Genomic DNA, 17912 nt, shown 5'->3' with positions numbered 1-17912 from the left:
CCACATATATTGTGTTTTGTTTTTTTGTGTTGCAAATGTTAATAACAAGCTATTTGTAAAATTTCTACTTGGCCATTGCGCCTTTTACCACTATCGAACCCCCTTCTTCTATTTTAGGGAAGGCAGAAGTTGGCCCGTTTCAATGCCCATGAATTTGCCACTTTGGTTATAGATATTTTAAGTGATGCCAAAAGACGGCAACAGGGAAATTCAGTAGTTGCACCCAAAGGTAATTGAAAAAAACAACATGTATGATATGTGTCCTGTTTAGCCTTAACACTTAGATACAACTCTGTGCAAGCCCTTATTCACATAGACATACTTTGGTGAGTATATTGCCTTAAGCTAAACATAAGAGTGGAGTGTAAAGAGTGTAGTTGAATTGTTAGCTCCTCTACTATATTCTGGACCCTGGTTTTCGCTTAAAAATACTAATAAAAAATAGCGCCCAAAATACACAAGTGTGAAAGAGGCCTGAGGCTGTGTATAACCTCGCAGTGCACATAAGCTGGATGCTCCAAACAGCCAAGTAACCATTGCAACCATAATTACTTTTATTTTATTTTTGTGAATTGTGGAACACAGACTGTATGGCGCTCACATATGGAAAGAAAACTGTATGTCCTCTTTCTCCTAGACTCCTGCAGACAGACATGGTGCAACACTAATGTAAATCAATAAGTGTGAGGCTTCTATTGATTACAATAGAAGCTTTATGATTGTTGGTCCAGTATTGTCTATGGCAGCCTGAGAAATATAGACTATAGTTGAGATTTATCAAAACTTGTGCAGAGAAAAGTTGGCCAGTTGCCCATAACAACCAATCAGATCGCTTCTTTCATTTTTGAAAAGACCTGTAAAAAAAAAAAAAAAAAAAAAAAGTGATCTGATTGGTTGCTATGTGCAATTAGTCAACTTTTCCTCTGCACATGTTTTAAATCTCCCCCTATGTTCTTATCTGTCTTCTATGTTCAGTAGTACAGTACAGATGCTGAGCAATCCAAGCTGCAATATCTGCAGAAGATTAAAAAAAAATATGTAAAATGAAGTACATCATGAAAGTATGCAGTGTGATGTATTCTGTTTTGCCCTCTACTCGATCGAGTCCACTAAGTCTTTTTTTGTCATTGGTAGAAGCAAGGCAGGAAAAGGACCCTTTAAATTGGCGCTGCTGACTCAGGTATGAAGGATAAGGCGAAGCCAGAGGTGATGCAAAAGTCCTCAGCAGGACATTTTATGATTTTATTTTGCATCACCTCTGGCTTCACCTTATCCTTCATACCTGAGTCAGCAGCGCCAATTTAAAGGGTCCTTTTCCTGCCTTGCTTCTACCTTCTACTCCAGGACGACTTTGTCTACTCCTGCAACCCTTTGGCTCAGCATCGGCTCGTACCCCTAGCACCCCAACTGTGTGTGTGGGTTACGTGCGCTATTGATACTGTCACAAGGTGAGCAGCCATCTATAAGCTCCGCGGGGTTGCCCCCCACTCGCCACCCTCTTATCCCTGGGTAATACACGAGGTGCCGTCTGTCGGTCCTTTTTTTTTTCTCTTCACAGATTTTTTTGTCATTGACTGTCCCATAATCCATTGTTCAGTAATGTAGAGGATGCAGCACACACCCCAAAGTTCTATTGTTCATAGTCTTTACTGAACCAGTGATAATGATTGTGTGCTGCATTCTCTGTACACTGCCAGATGCTAGGTTTTTAAAACAGTTGAGTTATTCTCAGCTAGACTTGCACCTTTTAGCAAACCAGTTTGTTTCTGAAAGAAAACTGTTTTCCTAATCCTTGATAACCTCTTTAAGAATGCCTTTGTCTTTCATCTAGTAAAGTGAATATTTTCTACATATGTGTTCGTTGATTCTTACAATACATTGTGTGTCTCGTAGATAATGTGGAATTGGTTTTAAAAAGCATAAGCAATCAACATAGCAATGAAAGCCAAGACAACGACCAGCCTGACTACGATAGTGTCGCATCGGATGAAGAAACAGATTTTGAGAATGTTCCACCCAATTCAAATAGGGAAAAGGTATATTTATTTTAACATTGTACATCATTTGCATCTTAAAGAAGATGTCCAGTGCTAAGAAATGTATTCCTTATCCGCAGGGGGCCCCGTGATCGCCCGTACGGGGCCCCAACTCTTCCCCGGCAGTGCTGCTGTGTGTGACGTTTCATACACAGCAGGTCAGCTGGTCGAAACACTCCCCCTCAATTCATCTGTATGGGAGAGGCAGAGACACAGGAACGCTCCGCCTCACCCATAGAGATGAATCGAGGGGGCGTGTTTGTACCAGTTGACCTGCTGGGTCCGAAACATCAGCTCAGCCGGGGCAGAGTGGTGGTCCCAGCGGTCAGATCCCCCACGATCAGACATTTATCCCTGATTAGTACTAATTGTCATAATTCTAGCATACCTTTTATTTTAATAGTCTTCTCTAATGCTGAGATATAAGCCTGTTTGTTAATATGTAAATGACGGCTCAAGTGCTCCCCAGCACAGCACAGACCCATGGTTAGCCATTCCATCTTTTCTTATTCACTGCCTCTGTGGCTGCCCATATACCTACCCACCTTTGACTGACAGCAGCGGTGAATATGATTGACATGCTAACCCTTGGCTCTTGCCATGTTGAGGAATTCTCCCTAGGCACTTATTTACTTATTAACATTTTCATTATTTGCTTCCTAAAAATAGTTGTCTGTCAAATTTTTATGTTCTCTTTTAAACAATTCCTTCTATTTTATAACTTGATAACTAGGTATTCCTGTATATTTATTATGTTCCTAGAGTTTGGAGTCTGACTTATCTGATGAGACATTTACTGTACAAGAGTTTCTGGAGGTTAAAAAATCCCTGACTGCTTCAGAAGCAAAAATTCAACAGTTAATGAAAGTTAATAGCAATCTCAGTGATGAGCTTCGCATAATGCAAAAAAAGGTAACTAGTTTATTGTGTAGTACTCTTGCATACAAAGATTTTAGTCACTACAGCCCATCTTAAAGTGTACCTGTTGTTTCAACAAACTTTGAATAGATCAATAGTACAAGCAAATATAAGAACAATATATCTTATGAGACAAAAGTTCTTGTTTCTCCTGTTATCAAGTTTCTTCCCTCTCCCTTTGTATCCTCACTGAAAAATCTGATAAAATGCACCTTGTCCTGTAAACTCACTCAATTTACAGACGGGCAATACAAGCTGATGGAAGAGGTGGGAGGGGGAAGTGCACATAGCAACTGGACACAGAGAGATAATACAGACCGCTCTGTAAGTAAGAAACCTCAGCTTAGGGCTTTATAGACAGTTTTGGCAGCTCACTGCTGGTTTTTCATGTCTTCCAGGCTGTAAATGCACGGAGACATAGAAATGTAGACTACCCTCCTCTACACATGCATGTTAGGCTCCACCCACTAGCTCTGAGAGAACTGGAAATTACACATAATGCATGCAGAGCAAAAATCTGCTTAAAAATACCATAAGTGCAGAAAAAGTCCTGCTCCTCATATAAACACAGGGAAGCTTCCAATGAAAAGTCACCTGAAACGACAGGTATGCTTTAACATTGTTACCCTTGCATGCGCAGAGCACCATCTATTTCTTCTTTGTTACTTGACCATGGCTAGTGTGCATGGGTTTTATATTTCCATTAGCCTGGAATATGTATTCTCTGGAGAAAGTATTCTTGTATTTTTTTTTTTATGTCTACATAGAACTAGATGATTAAGGACACTTTCAGTAATGCAAGGCAATTACAATAGTATTGGATGCCCAATTCTATCACAAAGAGGCACAATTAAATGGGCGCCAAATAAATCAATGTTACCTGAATACTGCAAATTTTGAATAAGTTGGAAAATAGACCTTTTCTAGGAGGAAATGGTTCCGATCAACTCAATACAATTTGTATAAGCTATAGCAGGGGTGGCCAAACTGGCTCAACATAAGAGCCACATTTGAAGGAATTCAGATGTTTAAGAGCTACAAAGCTTGCGCATACATAAAAATGAAGAAAAAAAACATGTAGGTAGTAGTATTTATTTATATGCAGTATGGACCTACATATTAATAAACTAATATAAATGGTACAAAAAAGCTTCCACTTACCACCCTTGTAGCCCCCGAAATCGTCGCCCTTGTCTACATTGACACGTGGCTTCCCAGAGTTGCAGACGTGACGTTGTATCGCCACTCCGTCAATCACTGGCTTCAGCGGTGTCCCATCTAAGTCAGTGATTGGGGGAGCAGCGATGCAACGTGAAGGTGGGGTGTCAGTGGAGACCAGGGCTCCGATACCATATGCTGTCAGGTTGGTATGTAGAAGTTTTTTTGTATTTTTTTTTTTTTTTTTTACAGGCGGAGCACATTGCTGGACAACCCCACAGTAGTTAGTTCTCTTATTAGGTAGCCACCTCCCACCTATCCCCCGTGGGTAAATACATCTGAAGTTAGGTAGGGATAGTTGGTTGGATAGGTAGACTGGTGGGTGGGTGGGTGGGTGTGTGGTACCATATTAATCAGCCTGTCAAACATGCATTACAGTTCTGCTTGTGTGTCCATGCGTCCAGCAGTGGAGCACTGTGTGTGGCAGGCTGGGCAGGGAAAACTAGTTACCGTCTTGGTGCAAGTGTGACTTTTACGGACGTTTACGGAGGCAAACGGTCTGTTTACTGGAGACAGAAGCTGCCGCACACTCTACTTGCTCCTCTCTGGCAGGATCTCGTCCCATTTCACTGGGGAGTGAGTGTGAAGTCTGGTATTCTTTCCCAGGCAACCACTGCAGCACTCTTAAAGGCTTGTAAAGATTGTGCATGATTGTACTTTACTTAAGGGGGAGTTGCATGCGGGTCGTGAGTCATGGTTTGGTCACCCCTTACATATAGGATATGATAGATTAATAGATGAATCCTCAAAATAGAACTTGTTTGCTAATAGTTGATATAATTAGATAAAGACATTAATTCTATTTACAATTTGGTTAAAAACCTGAATAGTTTTTCCAGAGGTATGCTTAGTAACTGGCAGCATTAGCTATATCGTGTATTATTTTTATATTTACCAATTCACTAAAGGAATTGGATGTTATAGTACAAATTACTACTACTCTGCCTCTGCTTTGGTAGTTTTTAGTTTTTTGGCAATCCAATCTTTGCTAAGAGTATTGTGTTTTGACTAATATTACTGAACCGATATACTATTTATGTAAGTGCTACACTGCTTTTAGGGTACTCTGATGCTTGATTTAAATTCTGGCCTTACAATGTGTATATTGTAACCTAATTTGTTCAATATAATAGTGGTGGTGAAGCAAATATAAAAAAACTACAAAGTACTTGCTAAATGGAAAGTCCAGTTAACCTCTACATGTGCTTAAAATGTTTGTGACATTTCCAGTAAAGAATAAAATGACCAGCTCCAAATGGATTTAATCTCTCTTTAGAGCCTTTTCTTTCTGGAAATGAGCTATGTTGATCTGCTTGTGTACCTGTGAATTGACCGGTCCACGGCATGATGGACACCAACGGATCCCTAGAGACCCGATTGACTTAAATAGCATCCGTTGGGTTGTCATCTAGTCTTTCATTTTGCTGGATTCTAAATGGACAAAAAATACTGCATGCAGCTTTTTATTATTTTTTTTAATTTGTCCTGTTATTTCAATCTTGGAATTTGTGACAGCGGCACTAAACAAAGTGTCTGATGAACACAGATTTGAATGAAGTTTTAAAGGAAATATATCATGCCCAAAAACTTGCCCCACTTCATGATGCTCTGTTCCCAAAGAGATCGCGGGGGGTCCCACAGGTCGGCCCCCCCCCTTGATCTAAAACTTATCCCCTATCCTGCGGTGGGGGGCTATGTTTTTAGGCATGATACTTCTCCTTTGAGATCACTTTCAGTTTGCTTTTTTCATAAGCCACTTTTAGATAATAGAAGAATGCCAGGCAGAAGTACCACCAAATCGCCTAAACTATTGTCATCAGGAAGTAGGTTAAAACATGCCGAGGACGTGATATCCTCTAAAATATCAACTAGCATTTTCTACAGAAAGCTGCTTCTATGCCTAATCTGCTTTTCTTTTTTCTTGGCCACTCCATTTACTAACTATTAGTGCTATTAGTTTTGTACCCTAATATTTTAATAATCCGTTAGACTGTTAACTGGATGATCTCCACCATTAAGTAAATTCTTAAGGATGCAGACCATCCTGTTGATGCAGTCTGGAGGATCTCTAAAATATCTGTGCACAGAACTAATGGCACTCATAACTAGTAAATAGGGTGACCTTGTAGGCGGGGGGGTAGAAAACATCAATAGTACGCCAACTATCTGTGGGTGTCACAGGTCCTCTTTAAAACCTAGGTAAATAGCATCATATTCTGAATTTAAGGCAGTGAAAAAGCCAAAACTATTATGTGCTGTAAAAACTATTTTAAATGCTGCCAAGACTCATAGAGAGCCTGTGAATCCTGCATCCCCTACCTATAAGCAGTGTTTGACAGTATTTTCTGTTTTCTTAAAGGGGTTATCCAGGAAAAAAACTTTTTTTTTATATATCAATTGGTTCCAGAAACAGATTTGTAAATTACTTCTATTAAAAAATCTTAATCCTTTCAGTACTTATGAGCTGCTGAAGTTGAGTTGTTCTTTTCTGTCTAAGAGCTCTCTGATGACACTTGTCTCGGGAACTGTCCAGAGTAGAAGCAAATCCCTGTATCAAACCTATTCTACTCTGTGCAGTTCCCGAGACAAGCAGAGATGTCAGCAGAGAGCACTGTTGTCAGACAGAAAAGAACAACTCAACTTCAGCCGCTGACAATTATTGGAAGGATTAAGATTTTTTTTAAATAAAAGTAATTTACAAATCTGTTTAAATTTCTGGAGCCAGTTGAGATATATATATTTAAAAAAGTTTTTTTTCCTGGAATATCCCTTTTTAGTATACGGGAACAACTGTTAATCACTTTTGTATGTGCAAGGAGAAGCAAACTTTGGATGAAACCACATGAGTGGTCGACCACATTCAGGCATAGTGCTGCGGGCAATGACCGTGCAAGTTTGGTTTCACATTGGCTGCCACATTTTAGTTGCATGTGGCTGACCGCCTGTGTGTTCTCATCCTTAGAGACTTGGCAGCACATAAACAAGTTTATCACTGAGCTCAGTAACTATGCCTTTATCTACAGCTGCCCTTTCAGTTTGTAACCTGGGAGACCAATTAATTTTAAACAATCGCTTACCTGTCCAATTTCATGGCAGTCTAGGGCAGAAGCCTTGGTGGGCACCTCATTCTTCTTACTAGCCAGCCACATGTGGCTGTGGCAATCAATTTGTAGTTTCAGTGGTCTCCCTTGGTGTACTGCTGGCATCGTGGCTTCCATCGCTGAGTGATGATGCTACTAGTACTGCCCATGACCTCTGGGGCCATTGATTCTACACTGGATCACCCTGAAATCAGAGAGGTGAATAGAGGGTTTTATGTTATGTTATTTTATTACATTTCATCCTCATATATATATGCACCCCTGATAAACGACACATTAACAGAATAGCTTTGTATTCTGTGTTATTTTTTTTTTCTTGCATTTTTATTAATAAATAATAATAATTTATAAAGCACCAACAGATTCCACAGCACTTTACAATTTTGGGGGTACAAATAAAGACATACAGTATATTAGACTAAACAATATTACACTAGGAAATTTGTATGGACCCCAAAATAGTGGCTATAAGAATTTTAACTTGTTCTACAAACTAATCCTTGATGCAGCTTCATCAATAGAAAAATGTAAATATTGAAATGCATATAGGCTTCTGTAAATCTGTACACTGCTACAATGTCATAATCTATATTTAGAAGAAATCTTGCAGTTTTCATACTCTTCAAGGCCCAATGAGCAGTTTAAACAAGAGCCAATCTCCCAGATCATCATTCATTCAAACAGCCTATTACAAGGCTTATAGGTTTAAAAGAATATTTTTACTAAATCAAATCATAGATGACAATAAATACCCAAGCCCAGTGTCTCACTTGTATCCAATGCTTTCCCAAAATAGAGTTGCATAGGAGACCTTATAGAGCCACCTTAAGAGTGTGTTCACACAGGGCAGAATTGTGCACAGTTAAACTATATAGCATCAGTGTGGGTAAGGCTTTAAAGGGGTTATCCACCATAAGGTGATTTTAGTTCATACCTGTCAGACATGCTTAGGAAGGACCTGTGCTTGTCTTGGGCTAAATGGCTTTGTTTTCAGATTACCAGAACACTGTGGCTAGCTTTTTGTGAGCTGGTATTTCCTGTTTCAGTTTTTTTTTGCATACAAATCCCATAATTCCATTTTCCTCCCTCCCACACATCAGCCTATATGGGTGGGGTACCCATTGAAACATTAATGAGCTGCATCCATTCAAAAGACCTGTGGTTTTCAATCAGGGTGCCTACAGCTGTTGCATTAGTTGCAGATTGATCTCTCTCCCACCAAGCGATCCCTCCACCCATTGAAGCAGACAGGCTCCCTGTCATCAGCTGACTAGTGAGTCAGGTCTCGGCCACATTGCAACCTGGGAGAAATCTGAGACAACAGTCATTTTGTATGCTATTAAAATAATGGGGTGAAAATCACAGAAGAATTGTGAGAAAACCGTCACACACAGGTAGACACTATATTATGAACTACACTAACTTTACAGCCCCTGTAGCATAGTCAAATAAAAAAAATCCTGGAATACCCCTTTAACTTGTCATTTAAACACTCCTCAATGCTCAATAAATCTGCTGCAATCTACAGAATCTACAGATTTGAAATAAATGTCCTTTTTTTTTTTCCTTTTACAATTTACATATTCCACCCAAAAACATAAAGCAGTACATTTTCAACACATCTACATAAAAATTGTGTGATTTGGTATAGATTTATTGCTGCAGATTTACCTGTACAGAATTTGAAGCTTTTCCATCCCACATGTTCATCTCTTTTAGCCATTTATTACCCAATATTTAATGGAAATTAGTTTAAAGTGGTACTCCGGCGCTTAGACATCTTATCCCCTATCCAAAGGATAGGGGATAAGATGCCTGATCGCGGGGGTCCCGCCGCTGGGGACCCCCGTGATCTTGCACGCAGCACCCCAGTTAAAATCAGTCCCCGGAGCATGTTCGCTCCGGGTCTGATTGCCGGCGACCACGGGGCTGGCGGCGTGTGACGTTAATCAGACCCGGAGCGAACATGTTCCGGGGACTGATTTTAACTGGGGTGCTGCGTGCAAGATCACGGGGGTCCCCAGCGGCGGGACCCCCGCGATCAGGCATCTTATAATCAGGCATCTTATATAATCAGGCATCTTATAAGATGTCTAAGCGCCAGAGAACCCCTTTAAGACTCAATCACTTTGACAATAACATCTGTGATATTTATATAAATGTGTTCAGCCAAACACCACAGTTGTTCTGGTAGCATGATATGTATCTAATCTTTCACAGTTACTGGCAAAAGAGACTAAGTGAAGAAGATGATTCCTGCTGTCAAAATCATCTGCAATGGATGAGTCTTGTCAAATTTTTTAATGGTGGCCCCATTTGCGAAAAATATGGCTGAACCTTCACAAAGGAGTGTATAGAGCCTGGAGTTAGTGGCCAAAGTTCAAATTTTTTACACTTTTAACTTTGGATGGAAGAAGAAATGTCAAAGCAACTAACGTAGTTCAATTGTCACAAAAAAACTGAGAAAAAGAAAAAATAGTCCTTTATTTTCTAGGCCAGTCGATAATTTTTTTGACTGTAATTTAATATTTTTATTTGCTTATAAAGCATATGCTTGTGAAGCTATACTATGTTTTCTTACCTGGAAATATTTTTAAAGACACAGCATTGAAAGTCACAAGTGGACAATCTTGTATAATTTTACAGGACTATTTTTATTACATTATTTGGAAGCCTAAAATACATTTGTAGATGACCTTTTTTCTTTGCATGTGTCTTTGTAATCGTATAAACATTTCATCAGTTACCATTTGTGCGTGTAAAAATGTATACACTAATGGCTTCACATTCTCCATTATACTTGTGGATGAAAATCTAATGTAAATGCTAGATTCTAAGCCGAAATTTGTTTTTGTGTTGTAATTGTTTCTACCTGCTGCTCTTGGGTATAGTTTTGATGTTTAAAGAATACCAATTGTTACAGATATCAAATTGCCATTGCTAATGACAACTGTGAATGTAAATATAGCTATGGCAGGGCCCAATATTATTTAATGAAGACTCTCTTGACATCCAAATATAGGTTTGTTACTGCACCCCTCTACAGTGAATAATGTAGCACATACACCAAATGTAGTATTTAAACCTGATGTAAACACATCAGCTGCATACTCTGAATGCATCCCCTTTTATGTATTCAGTAAACTTTTGTATTACTATTGATTCTAATATGGGGTGAGCAGGCTACTGTATTCCTGCTGAGCTGTTTGTCCATGCTCTCTTGGAGTTTCCTGTTTGGACACACATCTCATAGTGCTGTACACTGCACCCTTTTCCAGTTGGATGTCTCACTTTATCTTTTCCCCTTCCATCTGACAACATAGAGTTTCACAAAAACAGAAAATGAAAAGTTGCAGCTGAAGTCTGTGTTAGGCTATATTCACGAAGCGGAAGGTCCCCCCAGAAAATTTCCAGGGGTACATTCCGCAGACAGCGGGCGCCAGCAGAACATGACAGCGCTAGAACTGCTCGGAAATGTGCCATCTTTGTAGATGGCAATGCATTTACTAGCATATTGCACAGAAAGAATTTGTGTCAATTCTTTCTGCAGAGGCTGGAATAAGAATGAAAACAAATGGGACTCTGCTGCAAAGGTATTTCTAAGGAAATTTTTTTTTTTAATGGATTCCACTCAGAAATTCTAAGGTGTTGACTCCTGACACCCCCACAGATCAGTTGTTTAAAGTTGCCACAAACTTTTCAATCTTTTCATTTGAATTGTACCTGTAGTTCCTGTACGATTAGTAGTGTTTGTGCTCACATAAGCAACATGGTCGCTTCAAACAGCTGATCTGTGGGACTACCAAGAGCCTGCCCCCCCAGAAAACCCTTTTATGGTCACATGATGTGGCTACACTTTTTTCACCTGCACAGTTTAAAACTCTTGCCTCCTGCATCCCTCAGTGTGTGAATGGGCTGTTAATACACACTTCCGAGCATTGAGCTGAGTTCTGCAGGAGAAAGAAGAATGTAGACATATTGCTCAGTTATTAATAATAAGAATAATGATATTTGTATAATTGTTAGTATGGCATCCCTATACGTTGTAATAAAAAACTGTAAAACTTTACTCTCACACAGTCCAGATGTTTTAGTGGCCATTTTCCCTTGACTTATGAGAACTTGATCTTAGATGTATATTTTGATAGATAATTGCCTTTAATTTTTTATCTTTTGTACAACCTGTATAAGTTTTAATAAAAACATGTTTAAAAGTATTTTTGCCTGCATTCCAGTTAAACATCCCTTTCCATTTGCTTCATCTTTTGTTGCTTTGCATGTTTGTTTCATGTTATCTTACAGAACAACTGTGTTGCCTTGATTCCTGGTACTTTAAGCAACAACTCATGTAGCATGATAACTTTTTCCATTCAGTAAGCATGCTTTGCTTGCTTAACCAGCACACTTGGTTATTAAGATTTGTCAATGACTGGGGTTGTTTATTTGGCTAGTTTTATATTATTGGGCTATTTAATTAATTTCCCAGATTAATTAGAAGAGCAACTACTAATGTGGAATTTTGTACAATCATAAATTTGCATCAGATTTCCACCTTTTCAAAGCTGCTAAAGCAAAAGATTAGTGTTGGGAAGTACAGCCATACTTTTTGACTAGCACTGTACTAGAGCTGATTGTTTGTTTGTCGCCCTACTTGCCCTGCAACCAAATTTCAAAGCAAAGTCCCACTACTAAACTTTCTTTCAGCTCCAAACACTGCAATGTGAGAACACCAACCTCAGGAGACAGGCCTCAACTAACCTATATCAGGTCCCAACTGGGCCAGAATACACAGACCTCGCCAACCCACCTTCATTAAAGAGACGGCCTTCAGGAAGAGGTAGCAGGCCCATGTCTATGTATGAGACGGGATCTGCCCAGAAGCCCTACCTCCCAATGGGAGAAGTTACTTACCCAGAAGAAAGTATTAAAAGACTACAGCCTTTCCCACCTCATGTAAGTAATATCATTGCTTCTCTTGCTCTATGCATGCCTTGGCTTTCTGCGCAAATGACCTAATACATGTCTGTATAAATGGAAATCTATAGCTATAACTATATAGTTTTTATTAAAGAATGATGTTGCATTTCAGAAGCAATGCAGGGTAAGCTACAGGCGTGCAAAGACGCGGCTCCATATACTGTAGCATACACGTGGACATCATACACCTAAAATGTACGCCCAGTCATCTGCAACTTTAAAACAGTGAAGATTTTTTTTAATCAAAATATAATCTACATAAAATTAATACATTTTTATTTTCAGTACTAAAATCTCTACGTTGTATAAGCAAAGGAATATAAACTGATAAACAGTTTTCGTATAAATGGTGGTAAATGAAAGGAACTTCTAAAACTTGCCTGAAGATCAGTTCCTTCATATACCTCTGAAATGTCAGTCTTTTTGAGGAGTTGTGATGATAGAACATGGTTGCAATTAGAAATTACATCTTGTGTAGCCTAGATGTAGAAGCTGTGGGAGGCTGACTTCCCGGTGGTTTGCTCTATTGTTGGATGCTATATAACGGTATACTATGTTTCAAATAGAAGTCCAATTTTTATCATAAATATTCTGTATGGCCCTAATCATATTTCTAGACATTTCACTGTGCCAAATACATTATGGAATAGAATTGTATGTGAATAGATTTTTCAGCCAACATGGCATATAACCATCAACATTATTCATATGAAATAAGAAAATATATATAATATACAGAGATATGTGAGTTGCCTATTCTACATTAACTTCCTCCAAGTCCCTATTTATTATTTCCATTGTCTATTCTGTGACTCACAGTGGTTGTCACAGAGACTTTCTCGACTCCTGAATGATTCCTTAGCGATATATCCCCTGATACTTGTGTAACTTGGAAAATTTTCCTTTCCGGAGTCTGACTCAGAACTATTTTAAATTAAAACTGAGAAACCATAAAAATAAATTTTAACTGTTTATTTACCGGTAAGTTTTTTTTCACATATATATTATATACACACAAATATACACTGTCATTCTTTTTTCAGTGTTTGCTTTACCGTCCATGCAACTTTATTGTTTTTATTTATATTATTTATTTTTGGGTATCTCGAGTGTTTTTCTTTTTCCCTTCAGATCGGGAGGAGTGCCTTTGTAACCTCCTCTTCATCCCTGCCTTCCTTCCCCTCCACGCTTTCCTGGTCAAGAGATGAAAGTACACGAAGGGTTAAGTACCTTCTAAGTTAGCTCTGCTCTATGGAGACTTTACTTTCTCCATGAGAGCCCCACATCTCTCTCCCTTTGCCATTTTTTGCTAACAGCCCTTTCTCTGCATGAAGCAACAATGCCTCATTGTAACCTCCTACAGTTCACAACCATTTAATGCTAGTGGCACGATGCTCTATTGAATTAATCCTCACACCAGAAGGTCTTGTATCCATTCACTCACTTGCAAAATGTATACACTATTTGATATTTTATATTGTAGAGGGGGCTGTACGGCTTCCTCCAGTTACTATGTTTAATCAGAATCTTCATTTACAGGTTTTTTTTTTTTCTCTCCTCCATCTTGTTATCCACGCCTCTTTTTCCTAAAAATACTGCTAAAGTTTTAGATATGTTTGGAAACATGGGGAGATGCATCAAAATAGGTGTGAAGGAAAAGTGGAGTAAAAGTCGTCCATAGTTACTTGTTGCCTATAGGCCTTTTAAGGCTACTGAAGGTTAAATCTGACTGTTTGGTCTGTTAACTAGTTACTTTTACCATGAACTAGTTTTGATACATCTCCCAAATGTGTTTACTCCATACCTTGCATATTGCCATTTGTTTTCTAAAGAGTTTTATTTTCTCAAGTGTTTAAAAATGTGGTGGAACCGTGGTGTTCTTGTAAGCGCCATGCCCCATATGTGGTTTACATAGCCACAGCAAGAACATCTCATTCAAGTGAACTTTTATAGTGCTGATCGGTTGGTTATCAAGCCAAACTTTGATAGCCTACCCTTTGGATAGGTCATCTATTTCTAGAAGTGTACAGCTTTGCACAATCTGATTTGTAGTAAGTATGGCTTTATATAGATTTCACAGTGAGCTCAGGATCTAAATTGTTCATCTGTGTTGGCTGTTTTCTTAAGTAATGATTGGTTCCATATCTTTACTTCCATATTTTCAGGTCCCTGTCTAGAAAGTACTCTGAGTCACGATGATGATTGTCAGACCATGTCTAAGTGGATCAGGATATAAATTTTTCTGAAATAATAATACTGAATACTGCTTACATATCCCTTATACCAGTGCAGTAAACAAAACAAAGTATGGCCCTGATTAGGTCTATGTAATGCAACATGGCTAAACATATTGCCAGACATGTGACCCACACGCATAGCTCCTGTGACCCCTGGCATTCAGATAACAATGTCCATTCTGTGTAGACATGGGTCCACTGCTACTGAACTGAATAATATGTTAATGGTCTATTCACATGTACAGTATTCTGCGCAGAATTGATGCACAGATTTGATGCGCAGGATTTTCTGTTGCAGGTTTCAATGGAAACTAAATGACTGAACACCGCTTCAAATCCTGCGCATCAAATCTGTGCAGAATACTGTACGTGTGAATAGACCTTAAAGGGGTATTTGTATCTCTTAAATTCACCCTCCTACGTCCCGGAAACTGAAAAATATCCGAAGCCAGTAACTTACAAAATTTGCGTACCTCACATTGACTTTAAAGGGAGTTGTGCAAACAGCATAGCCTCACAAGCTATGTTGTTTACACAAATTGTGTATCTTCACCTGCAAACAGGCCAAATGGGGGTCAGGAAACAGACTTTATGACGTGGGATAACGCTTATAAATGTATGTATGTAAGAAAATTCTAATATGGTGTTTAAAACAGGTAAAAGAATGTCAATGAAGGTGCCAGAGAACATTAAAGAAAAGTCTTACATACACACCACAATCTTTCAATGAGCCACGGCTAGAGGAGTCTGGCAAAGGCCTCTGAAAACATATGCAGTCTTTGTAGAGCTGAATGTTTTTAGGGGAGTCAGGAAGAATATAGTAATTTTGCTGACAACTATAATTAATATTGCACAAATCCAAATAGTTAGTAATGTTGGTGTTATCGGTTGTTATCCAGTTACTATTGATTAAACCATGGCATTGTTTGCCAGAGGTATACAAAATTACTTGTGGACCAAAAACCAGCATTTAAATATTTACATGCTGCTGTTTGGATGAACAGCAGGAACATCCTACGTTACTTTTTATCTAAACAAACCCACCTTAAGGCAAATTAGTCATAAAAGTATTCTTTGTTTTCCATTTAAATTATAACTGCCTCCAAACATACACATCTGTTAAGTCTTCAGACCATTTACTTTTTCACATTTCACATGGGTATGATGCAACAAGGTCTGCACACCTAGATTTGGGGATTTTCTACCATTCTCTTCTGCAGATCCTCTAATGCTCTGTAAGATTGGATGGGGATCTTTGGTGGTCAGCCATTTTTAGGGCTTTCCAGAGATGTTTGACTGAGTTCAAGTCAGGACTCTACTTGGGCCACTTTTGTAAAAGGAACCAAGCAGCAGATTTTACTATATTTAACGCTTGACAATTCATTATATATGGTAAAATCTTAATCTTCACCATCCCCAGGGGACGTTTTTGCCTCTAAGGAGGGTGAGGATATGATGTTATAAAGTACCCCCCCCCCCCCCCTTCACTGGCAACCACATGGCTTCCTCTATATCACTTCTGTAGACACAGGAGATCTCCATTTCCTGAACTATTATTTGTATTACTTGGTGGGTGGAGGAGCTCTGCCTAAACCAGAATTTTTACATTTTACTCTGGGTATTGTAAACAGTATAAAGAAAGGCATGTGACTGGTGTTAGTTTTTTAATGCCTTGTTCGAAAAAATTTAACTTCATAATTATGCATATGAAAAGTTATTGGGAAAAAGTATTTATTTAAACTGGTTGTTGCAATAAAATTATTTAGTTAAATCCAAATCCAGCCCCAAATTCTGAACATTTTTTGTATTTACACTTGCTCTTTCTTTTCAGTGAGGCTGCTTTCACACTGCCGTTATGACACAGCGGTGTGACGGGCATCAGGGGAGCTGGGGAGAATAGCGGGAGAAAAATTACTGCAAGAGCCGTCCTTTTCTTTCGCCGTTCCTGTCAAAAAAACAACGGGTCCCGGCGGCCCCCATAGTAGTAAATAGGAGCCACTTTTACCCGTTGCTGCCCGTTGCTCCCAGTCATGAGAACGTCCGTTAAAGTCACACACAAAAAAGCCATTCTAGACAGGGAGCAACGGCAGTGTAAAAGGGGCCTAACTTAACCATGTTCCTCTCAGTGAAGTGTTGAGGTCAATGTATGTGCTGTCTTTCTTCTCTCTGTTCTCCAACATCTTTATGGAGGGATTACTGGAGTTTTCAGAGGAATACCGCTGAGGCTGTGTTCTCACAAAGTATGTTGGTCAGTATTTGGTCTGTATTTTGGTCACTATTAGAAGACAACAGGAGTGGAACTGTCGCAGAGAAAAAAGTACTGACCAAACAAAGGGCCCTATTACACAGGGCCGAACAGGCCAATATTGTCATATGTAATAGGGCTAGTGATCAGCTGACAAGCTGATCAAACAAGCGCTCATTCGTCAACTGATTGGGTCTTCTTAAACTGCCGTGAAATTAGTGGCCGTTGGCCATACTTCTACCTATGTAATAGGGGATGAGAAGCTTATTGCAGCAAATGGGGCACACGGACGATCCAGCCATCATTTGTGCAGCTCTTTGGGCCCGACAGTTGAGCCTTGTGTCAGGCTTTGTAAACAAGTGCCAATCTACTAGACAGTTTAATAGGGCCCTTACACTCATAATAGATAGATAGATAGATAGATAGATAGAAGAAAAAGCAAATGGAGCGGCACATCAGTCCTTGAGTAGCAGGGGGTGCAAGCGGAGACAAGTCCAGTTCAGGAGCCCTTGTTAGATCCAGACAGCAAACAAAAGCCGCAGCACACCAAGTAAACGTCAAGTGGTTATTTATTCCAACTAACGGAGCAACGTTTCAGACACCCATGCGTCCTTTCTCAAGCACACTTTAGTGACAAACTGGTCAGTATATATGTGGTAACCAGTTTACAAATCAATTTACAAAATTAGTACAGAAAGTGCTTAAGGTTTCGCATACATGCAAACAACCTACTGCCTATATATAAACATAGTGTGTGTATGAAAGATGAGTATACAATCATCATACTCAATTTACAGTACCTCTCATAAAACACAGGTACACGTGTAAGTGAATAACAAGTGACAGGTGATATAATTATAATAATCATAATTACCGGGAGGGGGAGGAGCGGACATTCTACCTTGTATGTACACTTGTTCCATATCCAGGAAGTAAGCTCCGAAAAAGGAGCAACTGCGCCTACGTGGTGTCTAACCGCGAGGTGCCCGGCGCACAGTCTGTACGTCAGACGCCACGCATCACAATGACGTATGTCCAAACCGACATCAGTCAATCAGTATTGCCTCAGTCTCCTCATGTGAAATCACATGGCTGCTGGAGGTGCGCGCCTGCGCATAGGAATATCTTCCTCAACGGCAGCCATATTAGTAATGGGCAGAAAAATGGGCAATTCAATAAT

General features: G+C 39.3%; 1 protein-coding gene across 5 annotated transcripts in view; it reads left to right on the top strand.

Annotated features, from left to right (window-relative positions):
• The window catches only part of GIT2 (GIT ArfGAP 2), a 101599-nt gene that overhangs the window by 59482 nt on the left and 24205 nt on the right, over positions 1-17912 (top strand). For 3 of the 5 annotated variants that reach the window (XM_056528893.1, XM_056528875.1, XM_056528871.1), the window contains exons 12-16: positions 118-229; positions 1894-2036; positions 2799-2948; positions 11978-12226; positions 13382-13471. In XM_056528893.1, the coding sequence (XP_056384868.1) occupies positions 118-229; positions 1894-2036; positions 2799-2948; positions 11978-12226; positions 13382-13471 (744 nt within the window). Of the gene's footprint in view, positions 1-117; positions 230-1893; positions 2037-2798; positions 2949-9493; positions 11491-11977; positions 12227-13381; positions 13472-17912 lie in introns of those variants that run through there. The other 2 variants (XM_056528885.1, XM_056528903.1) reach the window with 2 other exon arrangements.

Source organism: Hyla sarda, chromosome 1 (genome assembly GCF_029499605.1).
Source record: "Hyla sarda isolate aHylSar1 chromosome 1, aHylSar1.hap1, whole genome shotgun sequence".
In the NCBI taxonomy this organism is placed as follows: Eukaryota; Metazoa; Chordata; class Amphibia; order Anura; family Hylidae; genus Hyla; species Hyla sarda.
The sequence above is the reverse complement of the archived record's forward strand: the minus strand, read 5'-3'. Positions and strand labels throughout refer to the sequence as shown.